Source organism: Echinops telfairi, unplaced genomic scaffold (genome assembly GCF_000313985.2).
Source record: "Echinops telfairi isolate 266 unplaced genomic scaffold, ASM31398v2 ScPeMD7_7457;HRSCAF=8495, whole genome shotgun sequence".
NCBI classification, from domain to species: Eukaryota; Metazoa; Chordata; class Mammalia; order Afrosoricida; family Tenrecidae; genus Echinops; species Echinops telfairi.
In genome coordinates, this window is record NW_022111357.1 from 19,747,797 (window position 1) to 19,769,999 (window position 22,203).

Consider the following 22,203-nt stretch of genomic DNA (forward strand, 5'->3'; position numbering starts at 1 on the left):
CGGGTCCGATGATCAAAGAGTGAGAGACAAGAAAGGCGAGACTCACCAAGGCATTTATCTCTCTGCCCTTCAGTTAATCCCACTTGTGTTTATCGGCCAGGCTGGCACAATAAACTATTTCAACGTCAGATGGGATACACAGACTATGTCTATGGGAAGAGATGGTGGAGAAGTTCGATATCATCAATGAAAACAAGACCAGGGACTAGTTGTGGAACAGACCATCAATTGCTCATATGTAAGTTCAGGCTGGAGCTGAAGAAAATTAAAACAAATCCATCAGAGACAAAATATAGCCTTGAATATATCCCATCTGAATTTAGAGACCATCTCAAGAATAGATTTGACACATTGAATACTACTGAGAGAATACTTGATGAGCTGGGGGAGGACATCAAGGACGTCATGCATGAAGAAAGCAAAAGCTCATTAAAAAGACAGGAAAGAAAAGGAAGACCAAATGAATGTCAGAAGGTACACCGAAACTTTCTCTTGAATGTAGCAATGCTGAAGTGACTGGATGAAATTATGAAGAAAGAAGCTGAACAGAAATTTTCAAAGGGCAGCTTGAGAAGACAGCTCGAGTAGAGTATTATCATGTGCAACGACCCGGAGTTAGAAAATGAAAGTAACAAATACCACTCGGCATTTCTTGAGCTGAAAGAACTGAAGAAAAATTCAAGCCTCGAGTTGCAATAGTGAAAATTCCAGGGACAACATATTGAAACTGCAGAAAGCATCAAAAACAGATGGAAGGAATGCACAGTCTCGGCCACAAAAAATTGGTAGATAATCATTTCAAGGGTAACGATGAAAACCTAATGGTATTGAAAGAAAAAGTCCAAGCTGCACTGAAAGAACTGACCTTTAGAAACCAACTGTGGCAGTTAGATTTTATGTCAGCTTGCTCCCGAGTAAAAGTGTAGGGGTGGAGAACAACGTGGGTCCCACTCTGAGAATGCCTTGGGGGTGGGCCTTTTTATAAGCGAGGCGCTGAGAACTTCCTCTTCCTCTCTTGCCCTTTGCTATCCTCCTCCCTGGGACTCTGTATGTGCCTCCAGGGCAAGCCCCAGATGGGCCATCGAACTGGCGAACTATGTTGGTGCCCTGCCGTGTTTCCACCAACCCTGGATCCATATAACTGCAGCCAACAGCCTGTGATCTCCCGGCTTCCCGCTTCACCTTTCTGTCATCAGCCTGCAGCTACGTGAGCCTGGACAGGGCCCAGCTCTCAGTGGACCCACGGACTTGAGTTGGACGGGACTGGGATGCCTTCTTGATATAAAACAATTTCTTGATAATAAAGTTCTTTCTTAGACCTATATGAGTGCCACTGGTTTTGTTTCTGTAGACAACCCTGCCTAACACACTGACCAAATACTAATAGAAATGTTTCAACAAACACATACAGCAGTGGAGGCATTCACTGGTCTATGCCAAGAAAATTGGAAGACAGCTACCTGGTCAACCAGCTGGAAGAGAACAACATTTGTACACTTTCCAAAGAAAAGTGACCCAACAGAAAGAGAATGAGAATATTATTGAACAATATCATTAATGTCTAATGCAAGTAAAGTTTTACTGAAGATCATTTGGAAATGGTTAAAGTAGTACGTTGACAAGGAGCTGCCAGGTTCAGAAGAGGACGTGGAAGGAGGGATATCATTGCTGATGTCAAACGCATCTTGGCTGAAAGCGGAGATTACCAACATCATATTTAAAAATTGTGTTTTCTTGACCATTCAAAGGCATTCAACTATGGGATCATGACAGATTATAGATACCATTGTGATGATTTTGAATCCCAGAACGCGTCATTGTGCTCACGTTGTGGAAGTGTACATAGACCAAGAGGCAATTATCCAAGTAGAACAAGCAGATGTTGAATGGTTTAAAATCAGGAAATACTGGAATCGGGCTTTTATCTTTTCACTGTACTTATTTAAGCTGTATGTTTAGCAAATAACCTGAGAAGCTATCCTATATGAAGCAGAATGTGGGAACAGGATTGGAGAAAGGCTCATTGATAACTTGCTATGTGTAGATGACATAATCTTGCTTGCCGACAGGGAAAAGGATTTGAAGCACTTGTGATGAAATTCAAAGACTTGTAAATAAAAGCAACTCCTCGTAACTGGACCAACAAACAATATGAGAACAAACAACAATAAAAAGATTGACATTAGAAATTTTATTTTATTTGTAGCTGCAATCAATGCTCATGGAATTAGCAGTCAAGAAATCAAAGGATGCACTGCATTGAACAAATCTGCTACAAAAGTTTTCTTTAAAGTCTCTTTTTTAAAAAATCAGGAAACCACATGATTTATTAAGTCAGGAATACCAATCAAGAGGAATGATGTGGGTTTCATTGTCAAAAAATTGCAAAATCAATCGTGAAATACAATGCTGTCTGTGATAGGATTATATCTACACGCCTTCAAAGAAATCCAATCAATTCAACTATTATCAAAATTTAGGGAGGGGGAAGAAAGAGCGTCATGGACAGGGGAACAACTAGGGAAGTGGAACCAGAATCTAGGAGAGGGTAGAGATCCTGTGAGTATCAGAGCAACACCAAGCCAGTGGAGAGGAAGCACTTTAAAGAGTCAAGTAGTCACTTGAGGACTAAGGTACACCTGACCCACGCCATTGAATTATCAATCACCTCATGTGCATGAGAAAGCATATGAGCCATGAATAAGGAAGACCAAAGAAGAACTGATGTCCTCGGATTGTGGAGCTGGCAAAGACTGTTGAATATATGATAGCCTGCCAGAAGAATGAAGATTGGTGAGTCTTTGTATCCAATACTTGGGACATGTTATCAGGAGGGCCAGTCCCTGGAGGAGGACAGCATGCTTGGTGAAGTACAGAATCAGCGAAAAAGTGGAAGAACCTCAAGGAGAAGGACTGATACAGTGACTGTATTGATGGACTCAAACATCAAAGCATTTCTGAGGATGGCGCAGGACCAGGAACTGTTTTGACTCTATGAGTTGGAGCCACTAGCTGTCAACTAACAACAACATTTATTAAGTGTGCTCCATTGTTTGGGCCTGTTCTAAGCACTTTGTATGTGTTAATTCAGCTAATGACCCTTTTATTAGGGTTTTCAGTGGCTTCTTCCTCCAAAATGGATAGCTGGCTCCTTCTTCATTGTTAGTTCATCTGGAAGGTCCACTGAAACCTGTCCATTTTAGGTGACTACTGGCATTTGAGATACCAGTGACAGAGCTTCCATCACAGCTACCACAGTACGACAAAGTGACCCAGGATGCTCAATGCTCATCAGTGGTCACGGAAACAGCAGTTAAGAGGTCAAAAGACGTATTGCATTAGGTAAATCTGCTGCGCAAGACCTCTTTAGAGAACATTGAAGAGCAAGGATGTTACTTTGAGGACAAAGGTGTATCTGACCCAAGCCACAGTATTCTCTGTTGCATCATCTGCACGTGAAACTTGGACACTGAATAAGGAAAGCCATAGAAGAATTGATGCATTTGAGTTGTGGTGCTGGAGAAATATATTGAAAATACCATGGACTGTTAAAAGGACAAACTGGTCTGTATTGGAAGAAGGTCACAGTGCTCCTTAGAGGCAAGGAAATCAAGACCTTGTCTTACATATTTTGGACATATTGTCAGGAGAGACCAGTCCCTGGAGAAGGACATCCCGTTTGGTAAAGTGGAAGGGCAGCTAAATAGAGGAAGGCCTTCAATAAGATAGATTGACACAAGGACTGCACCAATGGGCTCAGGCATAGGAAAATTTGTGAGGGTGTCGCAAGACTGTGCAGGGTTTCCCTCTGTTGTGCATGGGATCACGATGCATTGGGGCCACCTCGGTGGCTAACAGCAATTAATAATGACCCTGTGGTTGTTAGATGCCATCTAGTCAGTTGCAATTTACAGAAACCTTATGACAACAAAACACTATACCCCACGTCCTGTGCCAGCCTCATCATTATTTTCCACGTTTGAGCCCATTGGTGCCGCCACTGTGTGGATCCAGTCCATGAAAGACCGTCTTCTTTTTCACTGCCCCACCACTTTACCAAGCACCCATGCCCTTCTCCAGGGACTGGTCTCTCCTCACAACATGTGCAAAGTGTGTGAGACAAAGTCTTGCCGTCCTTGCCTTGAAGGAGCACGCTGGCTGTACTTCTGCCAAGACAGATCTGATGGTTCTTGTGGCCGTCATGGTACTTTCATCCTCCTTTGCCAGCATCTTAATTCAAAGGCATCGATTCTTCTTCGGTCTTCCTTATTCAACGTCCAAATTTCAACACGGTTAGGTGTCTACTATTAGCCTTGTATTACAGACAAGAAACATGCCACAAAAAAATGGTTAAATGACTTGCCAAGGACCTTGGAGTAGTGGAGTTGGTATTTAAGTAAACCTAGACATGCTATCGAAAAATGTGGTGAAGAAATTGGATGGTGCTTGGCTATCAGAAAGAATAGCATATGAGGTCTTAAAAGCTTATCTTAAAACAAGCAGCCATCGAAGTGAGGTGTCAGCTACGTCCACACAGAACGAGCACATCGGCCTGTGTGATACAAGGGTTGTAAATAATAAAGTTCAAGATTAGAACTCTATTAGAGCTTAAATTATGAGCACTTGGTTTTCAGAAGGCTATAGATGACAGTGGTAGCCCACAGTACGTTTACAGGGTCTACATCAGGCGTCCTCAAACTGCGGCCCGTGGGCCACATGCGGCCCGCCGAGGACATTTATCCGGCCCACTGCGTGTTTTTGCCCCGTTTGTTTTTTTACGTCAAAATAAGATATGTGCAGTGTGCATAGGAATTTGTTCATAGTTGGTTTTTTTTTAAACTAAAGTCCGGCCTTCCAACGGATCTGAGGGACAGTGAACTGGCCCCCTGTTTAAAAAGTTTGAGGGGGGGGAAGCGGGGAGGGAGGGGAAAAATGAGGACCTAATGTCGGGGGTTTAAATGGAGAGAAAATGTTTTGAGAAATGATGTACAAATGCGCTTTACACAATTGATGTGTGTATGGATTGTGATAAGAGTTGTATGAGCCCCTAATAAAATGATTAAAAAAAAAAAGTTTGAGGACCCCCTGGTCTACATTATAGACTAAGCCTTTGGCGAATTCCCTCTGACCATTGCCCCAGGGATGTGAATAGCCTGGCTTTCCGACAGAGTGCATTGGGAAGTGGGTTAATGCAGATGTAGTTATGTTCAAATTTAAAATCTCTCACTTGTTCTTCTTTTTAACTTGTTTTAAATTTGTTCTAGTTTTATTATTTTCTGCTTTCTTTTGGATTGAGGTTTTTCTATGTTGTATTTTGTTAATGTTCTTGTTCTTGTTGTTATTTAGTATGTTTTTTTAAATATGAAACCCAGGATACGTAAATCTATAGGGACAGCAACTGGATTAAAATCGTTTCTTAGTGTTATGGTGGGCAAGAAGACTGTGGTGAACAAGAATTAAAGCTGAGTGTGGTGATTGACTTGTATGATATATTAATTATATGTCAACTGCTATTGTCGTTAGGGGCCATCAAGTCCGTTCTGACCCATCTCGACCTTATCCACTGACCCATATTGACCTTATTCACAACAGAATGAAACATTGCCCAGTCCTGCGCCAACAGAACCGTTCTCATTAAAAACTGATAAACAAAAAACAAACCAAAGCCGTCTGACTTTAGCACCTGGAGGAATAACCACTTAACTCCAATCCAGGTTACTTCTGGGACTTTTTCCAACTCTCAAAGTGTCAGTATATAAGATTCTAACCCCTGTGCCACCCTAAGAGCATGTAGAGGAGTGACTGCCCTACCCCTAGAGTTCAGAGGTAAGAGGTTCCATTCCCCTCCGTTCGCTTGTGGCTCTGATTTCTGACCTCCTGCCCGTCAGCATTTCCCAGAACTCTGTTTTTTGAAGGAGAAACGTCTCCGTGTGCTGCAGGTGGATGAATGGGACTCCTGCCCTGGACCCAGTAACCCAATACTGAGGGTCTGCAACAAAGGGTCTGCATCTTGAACTCCTTCAGTGGTGCGAAGCCTCAGCCAGATGAGCAGTCGAGAGGTACAGCCACTCCCAGCTCCCCGGCAGTCATGTTTACAGCCGGTGCCCCAAGAACCCTGTGATTCTCCATCCTGCTCCAATGAGGACGCAGCAGGGCCTGACTGAGGGTCGAGCTCCTTGTAGAACAGAGCGAGGCCTTCCTTCCTGCAGGGTGTGCCACCTCAGTCGGCCTCTCCCAACAGATCGTCAAAAGGAGAGTGTTCGCTTCCAAACCCTGCAACTCTTGGAAAAGTCCCTGCTTTCCTTGAAATGGTATTTTTATGTGGTTGCTGCTGAGAACATACACAGTAATGCAGACAGCGATCGAACAGTTTCTACGTGTACGATGCAGTGACGACGATTACATCCTTCGAATAGTGTGACCATCATCACCCTCTTTGTCTGCATTGTTCCTCCACCATTAATGTAACCTCGCTGCCTCCTGAGGTTCTGATCTAATCTTTTGAGTGGCTGTGTCACTTCGATCCTATGTAGACAGTTCTTAATAGCACACAATGCTCAAGGAAGACATCTTTTACATTTTAAGCTATACTATTGTTGGGTTTTAAGAAGGCTTCGGGGTTGTGGTAGGTTTGAGGCTTAAAGAAGATCTCAGGACAATAGTTTCAGGAGTCCACTCAACCTTGATGGCTCCAAGAAGTCTGCTTTCCATGAGAGTCTGAAATTCTGTCAGCATTTTCCCTCTTTTGACCAGGGTTTTGTTCAGTAGTGGTAGATGAGCACCGTCCAGATCTTCTGGTCTTATGGCAAAGGAGGCAGTTTGGCATGGAAGTGCTTAGATCTCCTTCCATACCCTTATTTCATTGGTGGGCATCATTCTTCCTCGGTTGATTCAGGTAAATGGAGACCAATTGTTGTGCCTCGGATGGCCTCTTGCAAGCTTTTAAGACCCAAGACATGACACAACAAACTAGGACGTGGAATCAAAGCACTAAATCACTAAATTTGTTATTAGTCCAATTAACTAGTATCTCCCATGAAACCCTAGATCTCCAAATTAAGAAACCAAATCCCATGATTTTTTTGGCTATACAGGATCAGCCTGAGCACGTACTCCTTTTTGATCATTGTTTTAAATATACCCATCACACGACCTTTGCCAATTCAACGTTTTACAGGCATATAATTACAGTAAATGGCTACCCTTAACCAACCTCACCCTTAATCAGTGTGATACTTCCATCACCATTAAAGCCTGCTTTCCCCGCCCTCTCAGTTAAGTTGAAGACCTCACTGCCCTTGAGTCCATTCTGACTCCTGACCACCCTATCAAAAACTCACTGCTTGGAGTCAATGCCCACTCAAAGTGATTCTACAGGACAGAGTGGAACTGCCCCGTGATTTTGCAAGACTAACTGTTTATGGGAGTAGACAATTCCCATCTTTCTCCCATGGAGTGACTGGTAATTTCGAACTGCTAACCTCATGGATCACAGCCCAGTGCATAACCACTATGCCATCAGGGCTCCTCGCTACTCTATATAGGTTTCTAAGACTGAATATCTTTATCGGAACAAGCAGCCTCATCTTTCTCCCACAGTGAATTTGAACTGCTGACCTTGCAGTTAGCAGCCCCATGCCTAACATGAAGCACCACCAGGGCTCCTTCCTCTGGTGCAAAAAGCACAAAGGATGTAGGGTAAATATGTCATAAAGGAAATCTAGTGAAATGTTGAATGTAGGTAGGAAGTGTGTGACTTTTCACTGTACAATATTTCCAATTTTTGTGTATACAAGGAGGTACTCAAAAAATTGATTTTTTTCAAAGCGATGTATTTAAATTTGTTACAAAACAACTTTAACACCTTCAACGTATTCTCCATTACACTTAATACAGTTGTCAAATCTGTGATTCCATTCTTGGAAACATTTTTCAAACTCATCTGTTTGGATGGCTGACAGCACCTCCCTTGTTTTTTCTTCACCTCTTCTACATCTTCACATCAAATCCCTGTCCTTTCATGTCCATCTTTATTCTTGGGGGGCAAAAAAAAAGAAGTCTTACAGAGTGAGGTCAGGTGAGTAAGGTGTATGGGGCAAGAGAGGCATGCTGTTTTTTGCCCCAAACTGGCACACTGAGATGGCTGCATGAGCAGGTGCATTGTCGTGGTAGCAAAACCAGTCCCCTGTCTGCCACGAATCAGGCCTTTTTTGGTCACACAGATATGCTTTCTTTTCAGAACCTTTAAATAGAAAGTCTGACCTGTTGGAATGAACTCCAAAATGCACTATGAGTCGACATTTTTGTCCATTCGGGAAGTTGATGGATGTCCAGAATGGAATTTGACATTAATTGACATTTCACCTTTTTTGAAATGAGAAACCCACTCATACACTTGAGTTTTTCCCGTAGCGCTGTCCTTATAAGCTGTGTTCAACGTCACAACAGTTTCTGTGGCATTTTTCCCAAGCAGGAAACAAAACTTCACAGCTACATGCTGTTCTCTTAAATCAGTTATCACAAAAAACGAGGTTTGAGCATAACTGCTTTCATGAAAAAATTCACTGTGACCAGGTGTTTCTGGAGACAATTAGACACTTGCTTCTTGTCCCTGTCCCATTCCTGTTATGTGATAGATATATGTAAAACAATGATAACCAAGAAAGAGAGTAGATACTGAGACTCCTTATCTACATTTAAAACCTCATGTGATTTGAACTCTTGGTTTGGAGGTTTAGGGTCATGTTTTCTTGGTATATACCCAGTTAATTGGCCTAATAACATGTTTAGTGCTTCGGTTCCACTTCCTAGTTTGGGTGTTGTGGGAAACAGAACGGGAAGAGAGTGAATACAGATGAATCCTCTACTGTCATATATTAAGAAGCCTGGCAGGCTGGGTTTCTGGGGGTGGAGGGAGGCCTTCACCGTTGTGAGTTGGAGGTGAGTCCCAATCGCATTCTCAGAATTCATATTGTTCCCCACTCTATCCTCCTATTATAGTGCTGCCTTAAAGGTCCTTCTTACAAGCATGGGGCTGATTGCTACCCAGCTGGCAGCTTTAACTATAGGAGTCAGGAATGGGACAGGGACAAGAAGCAGGTGTCTAATTGTCTCCAGAAATACCAGGGAAGGTGCACAACTAACTAACAGTCATTATAATAATCGACTGTGCAAACTTACCCTACCCTTAACTTACAGAATGGCCATTACTTAACTTGTCTGTCCGTTTGTGGACTGTGGTGATGTGTGTGTGTTGCTGTGATGCTAGAAGCTACCATGTCACTGGTATTTCAAATATCAGCATAGTCACCCATCGTGGACAGACTTCCGCAGAGCTTCCAGACTACGAACAGACTACAAAGAAGGAATAACCACTGGAAACCTTATGGGTAGCAGGGGAACACTGTCAGAAACTGCAAGCCTCATGACCAGCAGCAGCAGAACACTGTCAGAGAGAGTGCCAGGAGAGGGGCCTGGGTTGGAGGGCACGCAAACAGTGACGGAAGGGGAGCTGCCTTCTCAAAGTAGAATCTGTGGTGATGTCATGCAGTAAAGCCTTCAGGAACAAAGCCTTTGGGAATTTAATGATGTTTGGAATTCAAAAGTTGGAAACAAACAGGAAGGAACAATATTAGGGAAATATGGCCTTGATGATAGAAATGAAGCTGGGGGTCACATAGAATTTTACAAGACCAGCAACTTCTTTGTTGTCAATAGCCCTTTTCAACAACGTAAATGTCAGCTATTCACATAAACTCCTCCAGATGGAATATAAAGAAATCAAATTGACTACATTTGTGGGAAAAGATGATGCAGAAGCCCAATATCATCAGTCAAACCAAGGCCAGTGGCTGCTGTAGTATAGTCAATCACTCCTCTGTAAGATCAGGTGGAACCTGAAGAAATGAAAACAAATCCACAAAAGCCAAAATATGATCTTGCCTATATCTCATCTGAATTTCAAGAACATCTCAAGAGCAGATTTGATGCATCAAGCACTAAGGACAAAAGGCCTGATGGGCTGTGGTGTGACACAAAGAACGTCATGTGTGAAGAAAGCGAAAGGTCGTTAAAAAGACAGGAAATAAGAAAGAAAGGAAAAAGGGGATGCCAGAGAGACTCCGAGGCTTGCTCTAAATCACAGAGTAGCTCAGGCAAATGGAAGAAATGATAAATCAAAGAGATGAACAGAAAGTTTCAAAGGGAAGCTCAAGAAGACAAAGTAAAATATTTTTAATGGAGCGTGCAAAGACAGAGTTAGAAATCCAAAGAACGACATGCTCAGCATAGCTGAAACTCAAAGAACTAAAGACAAACTTCAAGTCTCCAATAACTATACATTGAAGGATTCTGTGGGGAAAATACTGAACAATGCAGGAATTATCCAAAGAAAATGGAAACATGTACAATATACTTGATACAAGTGATGTATGAATTGTTATGAGCTGTAAGATCCCCCAATACAATGATCTTTTAGTTTAAAAAAATTACCTACAAAAAAGACGATGGAAAAAATATACAGTCACTGTACCCAGAAGAACTAGCTAACATGCAGCCATGTCTAGAGATAGCATATGATCAAGAATGAATGATACTGAAGGAAGAAGTCCAAGAGACACTGAAAGCATTAGACAAAAACAAGGTTCTAGGACTTGATGGAATACCAACTGATGTTTCAAGAAGCTGATGAAGCACTGACTCTCATCTATGCCAGGAAATTTGGAAGACGGCTACTTGGGGGAGATCCATATTTGTACCCATTCCAAAGAATGGTGACCAAAAGAATGCTCAAATTAAAGCACAATACCATTGCTATCATGTGCAAGTAAAATTTTCCTGAAGATCATCCAACACTGGTTGCAGAAGTACCTTGACAGGGAGCTGCCAGAGATTCCGCTTAGATTCAGAAGAAGACCTGGGACAAGGGCTATCATTGCTGATGTCAGATGGACCTTGACTGAAAGCAGAGAACACCAGAGAAATGTTTGCTTGTGTTTTATTAACTATACAAGGGTATTTGACCGTATGAGCCATAACCAACTATGACTAGCCCTAGTTGGAGAAAGAATGAGAATTCTTGAACATTCCATTGTGCTCACGTAATGTGGAACCTGGACACAGATCTCCTGCAAACAGAATAAGGAAATACTGCCTGGTTTAAAATCAAGAAAATTGTGTTTCAGGGTTGTGTCCTTTCACGACACTAATGCCATCTGGACGCTGAGGAAATCATCAGAGAAGCTGGCTTGTGTGACGAAGAATTCAGCAAGAGGGCTGGAGGAAGGCTTATTAACCTGTGATATGCAGCTGACAGGACCTGGCTTGCCGAAAGCGAGGAAGGCCTGATGAAGATCAAGGGTGGCAACCTTCAGTAGAGCTTCCACCTCAACCTAAGGAAGACCGGACCCTCAAAACCTGACCGCCGGTACCATCGTGATAAATGGATTGAAGTTGTCAAGGATTTTACCTCCTGGGATCCACAATCAGCGCTCCTGGAAGCAGCAATCAAACGAGCAAATGATCCATTCCATTGGGTAAATCTCCTCAAGACTCTTGAAATGTTAAAAACAAAGACAGGACTTTGAAGCCTCGGGTGTGCCTGACCCAAGTAGAGTGATGGACTTCCCAACCCACAGAGTAAGTAAAGTTGAGTGCTTTGGTGGAGGAGACTGGCTTGGGGGGTGGGGTGCCTCTGGACACTTAATTGGGGAGGTTGGGCTTGATGACCCACACAAGTGGAGCTGAATTCCTTTGGGGTGAGCCTTATGGAAGTGGGAGTCTCCGACCACTTAATTCAGGGAGCTGGGTTGGCTGACTCATGGAGCTTAAGCTGACTACCTTCATATGACTCACCTCATGTGCATTAGAAAGTTGGCCGTTGAATAAGGAAGACGGAAGAAGAACTGATGCATATGAATTTTGGAGCTGGTGAAGAATACCGAAAGGCCCATGGATTGCCAAAATAAAAAACAGATTTGTCTTTTAAGTACAGCCAGAATGCTCCTTAGAATCAGGGATGACAAGACTTCCTCTCAGGTGCTTTGGACATTGGTCAGCAGAGACCGGTCTCTGGATAAGAACGTCATGCTTGATGAAGGAGAAAGGCACTAAAGGAAAGAAGCCCGTGATGAAATGGATTGATACTGTGAGATGGCTGATGAGATGAGATGACTGAAACGATAGGCTCACACAGAACAACAATTGTGAGGATGGCACACGACTGGCCAGTGTCCTGTTGTCCACAGGGTCACTGTGAGTCAGAACTGGTTTGACGACAAAGGCACCAACTGGTGCAGTTGTGTTACATGATATGGGTACATAAGCACTACATTTTGCTTATACGTTCCTCTGTTCATGAGCATCTATTAAGTATCCCCACCTCTTGGCTATTGTGAATAGTGCTGCAATGAACATTGGTATACAAGTCTCTGAGTTTCTGCTTCCGGGTATTTTGATAGTTATGTTTTGTATCAACTTCACAGGGCTGGAATTTTCAGCGGTTGGGCAGTTAAAACCTAATAATTTCCCAGGATGAGACCTAACACAATGAAATTATCTCCGTAACGGGATTGTCTATGAGCAGCCAGTCAGGTTCAGAAGATCAGAGTGGGAAGCAACACATCAACACCTATCAGTGCCCTAATACAATCAATAGAAAGGACGTTTCCCCAGGGGCGTGGCCTGTTTCCAATATAAATGAACACTGTGGAAAACTTTCCCTTTTTTTGAGTCTGGATCCTGCATCTAGCTCATCTGCCTCTGTGTCTTTGGACTTGAGCCAAGGCCTGCCATATTGCCTGCCTACCTGTCTTAGGACTCATCAGTGGCCTGCCATCTGATCAGCCCACCTTGGATTCATTCACTTAGACAGCCACAAGCCTCTACAATCACCAGCCTGTCATTTTACTGGAGCTACAGCAGTCAGGGGAGCCTCCAGCTTAGCAGCTGATCTGTGGACTTTTTTTTTTTTGGCCATGCATTCATTTAATTGGTATCTTCCAGAATACATGAATAATGGTTTCAGAATGTCTAACCTGTAGTCCCGTAGGAAACAACTTTATCAACTAGTGTCTATACACGATTTATGCACAGTTCCTTGGCCTTGAATATTACAGACTTCAACAGTTTCCAACGTTACTTAGGTCAGCAACTTTTTCTCTCACCTTTTCAGGGAAGCCTTTCATTACACAGTTAGATTGTCTTATCACATTATACAGTTAGGTGGTTTTATCACAGGGCATTTCATCCTGGAATGCCTTGACTAGAGGATTTGTCTGAGTTTGTCTGCATTAGAGTTGACTCTTGGTGCTGTCAGCGTCTCTAGACTTTGACATGTGCACAATGCCATGTATCGGCCTCTGCGATGCCATACAGAGGAATTTCATAGAGCTAAAAATCTTGTGGGTTTTTTTTATAAACAGTTTTATTGACGTATAACTCACTTATCATGTATTCAGTGATGAAAACATATTAAAAAATAATTGTGCAATTATCACCACAATCCATTTTAGAACATCTTCATTCTTGTCGTCATTATTATCAGCTCCCCATTTCCCTTCGACCTTCCCTGCCACAACCCTAAGAAGCCATTCACCTCATTGCTGCCTCTATAGATTGGCCTATCCTGAATTTCCAGTAAAAATGTACCCCCTAAAAACCACCACCACTAACAAAACATAAACATCTAATTTAAAAGAAAGCAGAAAATAATACAAGCTAGAATAAATTTTAAATGAGTTCCAAAAAAGCACAAATGATAATGTGTTGAATTTTAACCTAAAATGTCATGTATTAATCCACTTCTGAATGCACTCTGCCCGATAGCCAGCTGTTCCCATACCTGTCAATGGTCAGAAGGGATTCGCCAGACGCTTAATTCATGTGTGGACCCTGCAGATGGAATTTGCGCGGTCGCTGTCATCCATCGCCCTCTGCAGACCGGGTGGGCAGAACTGAAGCTCTAATACGGTATCCTCCTCGAGGTTTGGACTGTATTGCTTTAAATCCTGGGATTACACTCGCAGGTGTGCTTCCTCTATGTGGACTTAGCTGACACCTCACTTAGATGGCTGCTTGTTTTAAGACAAGTCTTGAAGGATCCAGATATTATTCTTTCTCTCTCTCTCTTTCACACACACACACACAGACGTCCCTGGGTTTGCTTCTCTAGAGAGCCCAGCCTCAGACAAGTGTTTACCGAGGAGTAGAACGTACTCAGGGGAGACCAGTTCCTGGGAAGGACATCGTGATGGCAAAGTAGAAGGGCAACCAAGAAGAGGAAGACCCTTGATGGGAAGGATGGACACAGAGGCTGCAACAATAGGCACAAACATAACAATTGGGAGGAGAGCACAGGACCAGACAAAGTTACATCTGATCCCTCTGAATCGGAACAACGGTCATTCCACTTTTCGTGCTTTGAGCAACCACCACTCTGGCTTCCGCGATGGCTCTCCCATTTTGCACCAACACCAACAATGGATAAGGGTTCCAATTTCCCCACATTCTCACCAACATTTCTGCCTTTCTTTTCTCTTCTGCCTTTTGGGTTTTCAGTCACCCGAGTTGGGGTGTAATGGTTATTTATGGTTTTGATTTGCATCTCTCCGACTGCTAATGACTGTGCACCTTCTTCCTGTGTTTGGTGGCCATTTGTCTGCCCTCTTTGATGAAATACCTATTCAGGTCCTTTGCCCAGTTTAGGACAGGGTTCTTTCTCTTTCTGTTGTTGAGCGGTTACGTTTTATGTATAGTTCGTCCTCGTTTAAAGTGGGCACAATGCCTGGCCTCGGGTAGGAATACAACCACAACTACTGGTAGAACGAATGAATATTGAAATAGATGCATTTCCTCTCTTTTCCCGGCCACAGCCCCTCAGCTCTGGGTTAACATCTGAGACAGGCCAGCAGAGCCAGCCTTGCAGCCTGAGATAAGGCCTTTGTGGGTGTCTCCCCTATGACTCCCCCGAGTGAGAGAGGGCTGATACCTGGTGCCGGTGCAGCCCTTGCACAGCGACGGGCACAGGATGGGTTCCAAGTACCCACGCTCTGTCCGGGGCTGTCTGCCCCTGTTCGCATTAGCGCTGGAGACGGCTCTCATCCTCAGCTTCTTCTTTTTCACCTCCTACAGTGGTTCCATACCGGATCAAAGGGATCTCTTAGAGGCCTATCGAGGTGAGAGTCCAGAGGGGATGTGGTTCTGGAAGCAAATAGCAGGGGCAGGGACAGGGTGGGTCTGTGGTCCTCCAGGGTCAGAGATGGTCCTTTCCACAAGTCTCTGAGAAGAGGTATTCTCCCATCTTCTTCCATAGATTGTGCAAACATCTAGCGAACCATGCTGGCTCTCCTTTTAGAAGCAGTCTGGGCCTCACCTCTGCCACGAAATGTTCCTTGATTGATCAGGGCAGGGTGTAAGGGGGGTGGGGGGAAAGACGGGGTGGGGTGGGGCGGGAGGTCCTTTCCCAGGTTACGGAATTCCATCTGTCAACTTGTCCGGATAACTTCTCGCTTCCCTGCTTCTCCTCATCTGGCTCCTTAGCGTTTCTTACTGCCGTGAGGGTGTTTTGTTTTGTGTTTCTCTTGCTCATTTTCATACAGTACCCCCTGACCCCATCCCCAGTTCTCTTCTCACTGAGGGGCTAGGAGGTCTGTATTCTGTCCGCAGCTCCAGAAAAGCCATGAGGTCTGGCTGAAGGAGGGAGGAGGATGGTGATTACGTCATATGCCGCTAAAATTAGTCCCCAGACTTGGAGGAGAACAACTGTCAAAAAGGCAGTTGTCCCCAGCTGGGTGGTTTTGCTTATTTATTAATTTACTTCTCAGGCTGCAATAAGTTTCTCTCATCTCAGTGGACTGATAGATTGCTTATGACAGACCTTTTTGAGTGACATCCCTGAAACAAAGCTGAAGCTCGAACTCAGTTAAATGCTTGCTGGCTCCTAAGTGACAGTAAGTTACAACTTAACTGCAAGCAAAGACTAGGGAAATAGGCCAGCAGATGACTTAGGCTAGGCTGGACAGCCCCACCCCGCTGAGTGGACTGGGCTCGAAAGGGGCCCCCAGAGCTGGACAGACAAGCTGTGGTCACCATTTAAATGCTATTTCGTTTCATTCTTTTCCATCCGATCCAATATAATTCCATGCGTTCATTCACGCGACCATTACTAGTGGTTAGTGCTGGCATTGAATCCCTGGATGATGCAAAGAATGAATGAGCTCGGCTGCTAACAAAAAGATTTGTTCAAGCCCCCCCAGAGGCCCCTCAGAAGAAAGGCCTGGCCATCTACGGCTGACCAGTCAGCCACGTCCAATGCTATGAGCACTGTTCTGCTCCGACACATGGGCTTGCCTCGAGCTGGAGTGGATTTCACGGCAGCCGGCTTACTACGCACCAGACCCCATTCTAAATGCTCCAGGGGGACCCTCGCAACATTGGCCCTGTGAAGGAGGGGCTCTGATGACCTCGTGTTTCGGCTGAGAAAATGAGGCACAGGGGAGATCACTACGTTGTTCAAGATCACTCGGCTAACAACAGCACCAGTAAAAGAGAAAGAAGGGTGATAGCCATCAAGTCAATGCTGACTCATAGGGACCTGTAGGACGGGTAGAACTAACTGTCCCTGTGATTCTCCGCGATTGTTGGAAACCACCAGCCACCCTGGGGGAGAAAGACGGGGCTTTCTGCTCCCACGAACAGCTACAGGCCTGGAAACCACAGGAGCAGTGCTGCCCTGGTTTGTGGGGTCGCTACAAGTCAGCGTTGGCTTGAAGGCTGTGAGTTTGGTTTGGGGACTCTTTACGGGAGTAGAAAGCCCCATCTTTCTGCCAAGGAGCAGCTGGTGGTTTCAAACTGCCGACCTTATGATTAGCAGCTCAACGTGTAACCACTGTGCCGCGAGAGCACACACAATAGCACAGTCAATGTCAATTTGGGCCACTTGCTTTAGTTCCCAAAGACTTAACCTTTCCGCTTTGCCGTGGCACAGACCCCCTTGTCTAATGTCGTGTAACCAATGGGGGTAGAAGTCACTATGCCCACCCTGAAGACTGGCTGCAGGCCCTGTGCTGCTGACCCAGAGCAAAGTGTCCGTCATATGGAAATACAGAGGAGGGCTCACAGCCCCGGCCGCGGTGGGCAGAAGGAGCTGACCGTGTCAGGGAAGGCTTCTGGAGGGAGGTGACTGCCCAGCTTGAAAGCTCGGGAGTCACCTAGTGAACAAGGAAGGCACACAGTGAGAGCACAGCAAAGGCACACGCACGCGCGCGCGCGCACACACACGCACACACTAGACTCGACTGGGACGGGGTTTGGCACTGCAGTGGTATTGCAGTGGAGTGGAGAGCCACGGCAGGATGAACCCTGTGGTGAGGAGTCTGCTAACCTAATAGGAGCAGAAGTGTGCCGAGGGCAGGCTTGGGCTATGGAGAAGACGGTTTGAGCCTGCTTCGAGAGAGGATGGGGCATGCCGGGGCATGGCTGGAGATGGTGAGCTCAGTGAAGAAGTGATGCTTATACTCTTCTGACTGTGCCCCACTTCTTTTTTTGTAGCATGCACTTTCTACATTACACGCAGAATCAACTGCACTGGTGTATTTTGTACGTGTTAATACGCAAATTAGAAATGTTGACAGTGTGAGTGTCAAATGAAACATACCGTGTTGTCACATTGTTCCTGGTGATGTGGCAGTCACCCTCTTGGCCAGGCCCATTGGTCGGCGTCGTGGATGCGAAACTCTTCCTGGGAGAACCAGAAACCAAAGCCCTGGCCCCTGAGTTGGACCCTGTGAAGGGTTTCCAAGGCTGTAAACCTGCGTGGGAACCGAGTCCCATCTTTCTCCCTGGAGCACCCGCCCTTGAGTTAGCAGCCCGGTGCTTCCCTGAAAGTGACCGGGGCTCCTTAGTCCTTGAGGACTGCTTAAAGATTTCAAACAGCGTTAGCTGATTTGTTAGATTTAAATGCAATGACTTTTTTTCCCTTCTTACAAAATAATTCAAATACGTGGCATCAATTGTGATTTAATTGAGCTCTTTTTTTTAAGATTAAGATTGTATTGGGGGCTCTTACAGCTCTTATAACCACCCAGACATCGATTATATCAGCATATTTGTACATAGGTTGCCATCATCATTTTCTAAATGTTTTCTTTCTGCTTGAGTGCTTGGTATCAGCTCCTCTTTTTCCCCTCCCTCCCTTTTGTCCCACCCTCAGGGCCCCTTGGTAAATCATAAATTATTAGTATTTTCATATCTTATACCAACTGCTGTCTTTCTTCACCCACCTGTCTGTTGTTTGTCCCCCTGAGGTGGGGTGACTCTTTTTTTCTTTTAACTTTGGATGTGGCTGCCCGAGACTTTGCACAAGACAGGTCACTCTGCCCCTGTCTTTTTGTGTGCTTGTGCAGTCAGCATTGTTTTACCTTCGTGTGTGTGTGCGTGTGTGTGTGTGCACGTGTGTAATGTATGTATGTTTGCATGTGCGTGGGTGTGTTTGCTAAGAGTTGTGTCATCAGTCCATTTTGTGAAGGTTCATTTAGTGAAAACTAGACAATTTAGTCCACTTCTTCTAATCCAGCCCATGAAAACTACAGTAAGTTACTTGAACTAGATAACTCTAAAAAGCTGCTTTTAGACTCTCGGGTAAACGTGAGTGTGGAGTACTATATACAGGAATTATTGGTAATTCCGTGTGGGGTTCTAGAGATGCTGGGACTCGCTTCATGCCAGAAAATCTGAGGGGGGAAATGGGAGAAGAATAACAAAAACATGATACTCCCCTGGTCCCCCACTTCCCTTCCCCACACCCCTTCCTGAAGTATAAGTCATCAGAGCTGGAAGATAGCCGGGAGATTTTAGCACGCTTTCCTCTCTGCTTTAAAATTTTCCATAATTCTAAAAACAACTGCCGTGAGTTGCCACATGATGAATACAGGTAGTCACAGGCCTGCCCTTCTTAGTGGTCCTGCTGTCCAAGCACACCTTCCAAAGCAGGGAGGCTGGAGGCCGCCAGGCACCCTCAGCAAGGGAGCAAAGGTCCTGGGTCCACCAGAACGGCCAGCCTCACCACGGCCTGCCTAAGTAGAATAGCCTAGAGCAGTGTAGGCTCTCAGTGCTGAGCACCCTTCTGACCCCCTGCGAAGACGTCTGGGCTGGCCCGATGGAGTCCATGCCCAGCTGCCAACCAGCGGGCTCCTTACCAGCAGTCTCAGAGTCACCTGGGAACTTACCCCAGGATACAGTGTCTCAGACTCCCTGTATTGCAACCAGCCTTCCACATGAATCAGGCGCAGCTAAAAGTTGAGCACAACTTGAGCTAGACAGTCTGATTCAAACCTCACAGACAACTCTCGTGACGAGGATATGAGACCTGGGACAAATGACGCAACTGATTTCAGACGCCATTGAAAGGACTAAAACAGGAACCACATAGAAATCCCGAAGAAGACAATTAGCTTTTATAACTGAACTACTCAGCTCTGTGTTCTTTTTAGATAAAAATATACATAAAACTCGAGTTGTACTAATGTTTTCTTCCCGAAATGACCACAGGTTGTTGTTGTAAGCATTTTCTGAGCTGTGTGCTCCCCTCTGATAATAGCTGGTTTTGTGACCTGCCATCAGGCTGAGCCCGCAGGAGCAGTGGAGGGGAACCACGGAGACAGATTCAAGAGCTATTTACAAGCTAAACTACGCGGTGCTTGGTTAAAAGGGGAAGTCAAGGATGGTGTCGGATGGGTGATTCGGCAGATGAAGGACCTCTTGCTCAGAGGACATGCGAGAGAAGGGCCAGGCTGGGGGGGTGTGGACAATGATGTGTTCGTTCTGGGCTTGGGATGGAGGTGCCCGTGACATGCTTAAGGGAAGCAGGGTGTTTCGGGTATCTGTTGCTGCATAAAAAGCCGCCTCAGCACCTGCTGCTGCTATTGTTGTTGTTGTTGTTGTTGTTTTGTTAGGGGCCCTCAAGTCGGTTCCAACTCATAGCGACCCTTGAGCAACAGAACGTGACATTACTCAGGCCCCAACACTTAAAACAGCAACTGTTCAATTTGCGCACGATCCTAATTCTGTGGGTCAGCAATTAAGGCTGGGCACAGCTGGGTGGTTTTCGGTTGGGTTCTCTTCAGCTCACCCTTACATCTGCAGCTGGAGGTTCAACAGAGATGGCATGGCCTCAGATGCCTCAGTCATCTGTTTGGCGGTTGGCCAGGGTTGGCAGCTGAGCCGTGGGATTCCATCGGACCAGCCCAGACTTACTGCCATGACGTCAGAAGAGTTCTCAGCATTGAGGGCGGACAAGCCCCACTGAGCAGGGTCTTTTTTTGTTTCTGTTTTAACTTTTACTGTGAATTAAATAGGGGCTCATGAGACAGGTCATCATGTTTGCATTCAGGAGCCTCCCCATGGCTGCCCTATTTCTCACTACCCACCCTATCTCCCTCTGTAGGACCTTCTCTTCCTTTCACCCATGTTGACCCCTGTCTACCCTCTAGCCTGTTACTTTCTCTTCTTGCCCCGCCCCTCCTACCCTTGGTAACCATCAAAGCTATTTCTTTTTTTTTTTTCCAATCGTTTTATTAGGGGCTCATACAACTCTTATCACAATCCATACACTAATCAATTGTGTAAAGCGCATTTGTACATTCATTGCCCTCATCATTCTCAAAACATTTCCTCTCCACTTAAGCCCCCGGCATTAGGTCCTCATTTTGCCCCTCCCTCCTCCCCCCCTCCCTCATGAGCCCTTGATAGTTTATAAATTATTATTTTGTCATATCTTGCCCTGTCTGACGTCTCCCTTCACCCACTTTTCGGTTGTCTGTCCCCCAGGGAGGAGGTCACACACAGTTCCATGTAATCGGTTCCCTCTTTCCTACCCACTCTCCCTCTACCCTCCCTGTTTCGCCACTCACACCACTGGTCCTGTAGGGCTCATCCGCCCTGGATTCCCTGTATTTTCAATTCCTATCTGTACCAGTGTACCTCCTCTGGTCTAGACAGACTTGCTAGGTAGAATCTGGATCATGATAGTGGGGGTGGGGAGGAAGCATTTAGGAACTAGAGGAAAGTTGTATTTTTCTTTTTTTTTTTTTTTTTTGAAAGTTGTATTTTTCATCATTGCTACATCGCTCCCTGAGTGGCTCCTCTCCTCCCAAATCTATTTCGTTTGGTATGCAAACCTTGTCTTGATTTTTTTTTAACAGTGGTCTCATACAACGTTTGTTCTTTTGTGATTGGCTAACTGCACTCAGCAGAATGTCTTCTCAATCCATCCATGTCATGAAGTGCTTCAAGATTTTCGCATGATTCTTTAGGGATGTGTAGTATTCCACTGTAGAGAGGTTCCAGGCTTTATTTACCCATTCTCTCACTGATGGTCCTTTCGGTTGTTTCCATTGTCTTGCTCGTGTGAATAGGGGCAGTGAACATGGATGTGGGTAGATCTGTTTGTTCCTTGTTTCTGTGGGGTATAGATCAAGTAGCACTATTGCTGGGTCATATGGTATTTCTCTTCCCAGTAGTTTGAGAACATGCCATACCGTGTTCTACAGCCCTTTCAAGCAAGCCTCTGTTTGCACCAAGCTTACTAATGTCCCATTGGCCAAAGTAAATCCCAAAGCCAAACCTAGGTGGGAGGGTGGATGGTCTGATTCACTGAGGGCCGTTACTAGAACAGTCTACCCCAGCGTCTGCCCGAGGACTGCTAAACTGTGCCCTGTGCTGTGGATTTTATGTAGGACCCCGCTACTTCTTGGAACAGGGGCAAGACTGTTACAAGGCAAGAGGGGCTTCCTCAGTGACATGCAAATAGCCCAACCCTGCGCCTTCCACCTTTCGACTTTGAGGTTTCTCGTTTCCTCTCCCCAGAGTGGGAAGTTTAGGGGACAGTGAGACAGGGTGGGGCTCCATGGGTGACTCCTGCTGTCTTCCCAGTCAGTGATGAGAAGTTAAATACAGAGCCTGGGGCTTAGGGCTTGTTGGTGCTGAGGGAGGTGTCTACAGGCCCGAGGGAGGGGCCAGGGCGGGTGGGACACAAAGTCTGAAGGAGGCAGCTGTTTCTGCAGTTGGACTTGGAAATGATCCAGAGAGAGCCTTTACAGAAAGATGAGCAGGCCCAGGGAGGGGTGGTGCTGCCCAACATCACACAACTAATAAGGGTGGGTACGGGACAATAGTTACTAACACTGGCTGTGCACACCACACACACAC

At 45.3% G+C, this 22,203-nt stretch overlaps 1 protein-coding gene across 2 annotated transcripts in view; it reads left to right on the forward strand.

Moving 5' to 3' along the window:
• The first annotated feature begins 15,025 nt into the window (after positions 1-15,025).
• LOC101638067 (blood group Rh(CE) polypeptide) overlaps positions 15,026-22,203 on the forward strand; it is a 42,873-nt gene continuing 35,695 nt past the window's right edge. For both annotated transcript variants that reach the window (XM_004705095.2, XM_004705096.2), the window contains exon 1: positions 15,026-15,173. In XM_004705095.2, the coding sequence (XP_004705152.1) occupies positions 15,026-15,173 (148 nt within the window). The remainder of the gene's footprint in view (positions 15,174-22,203) is intronic.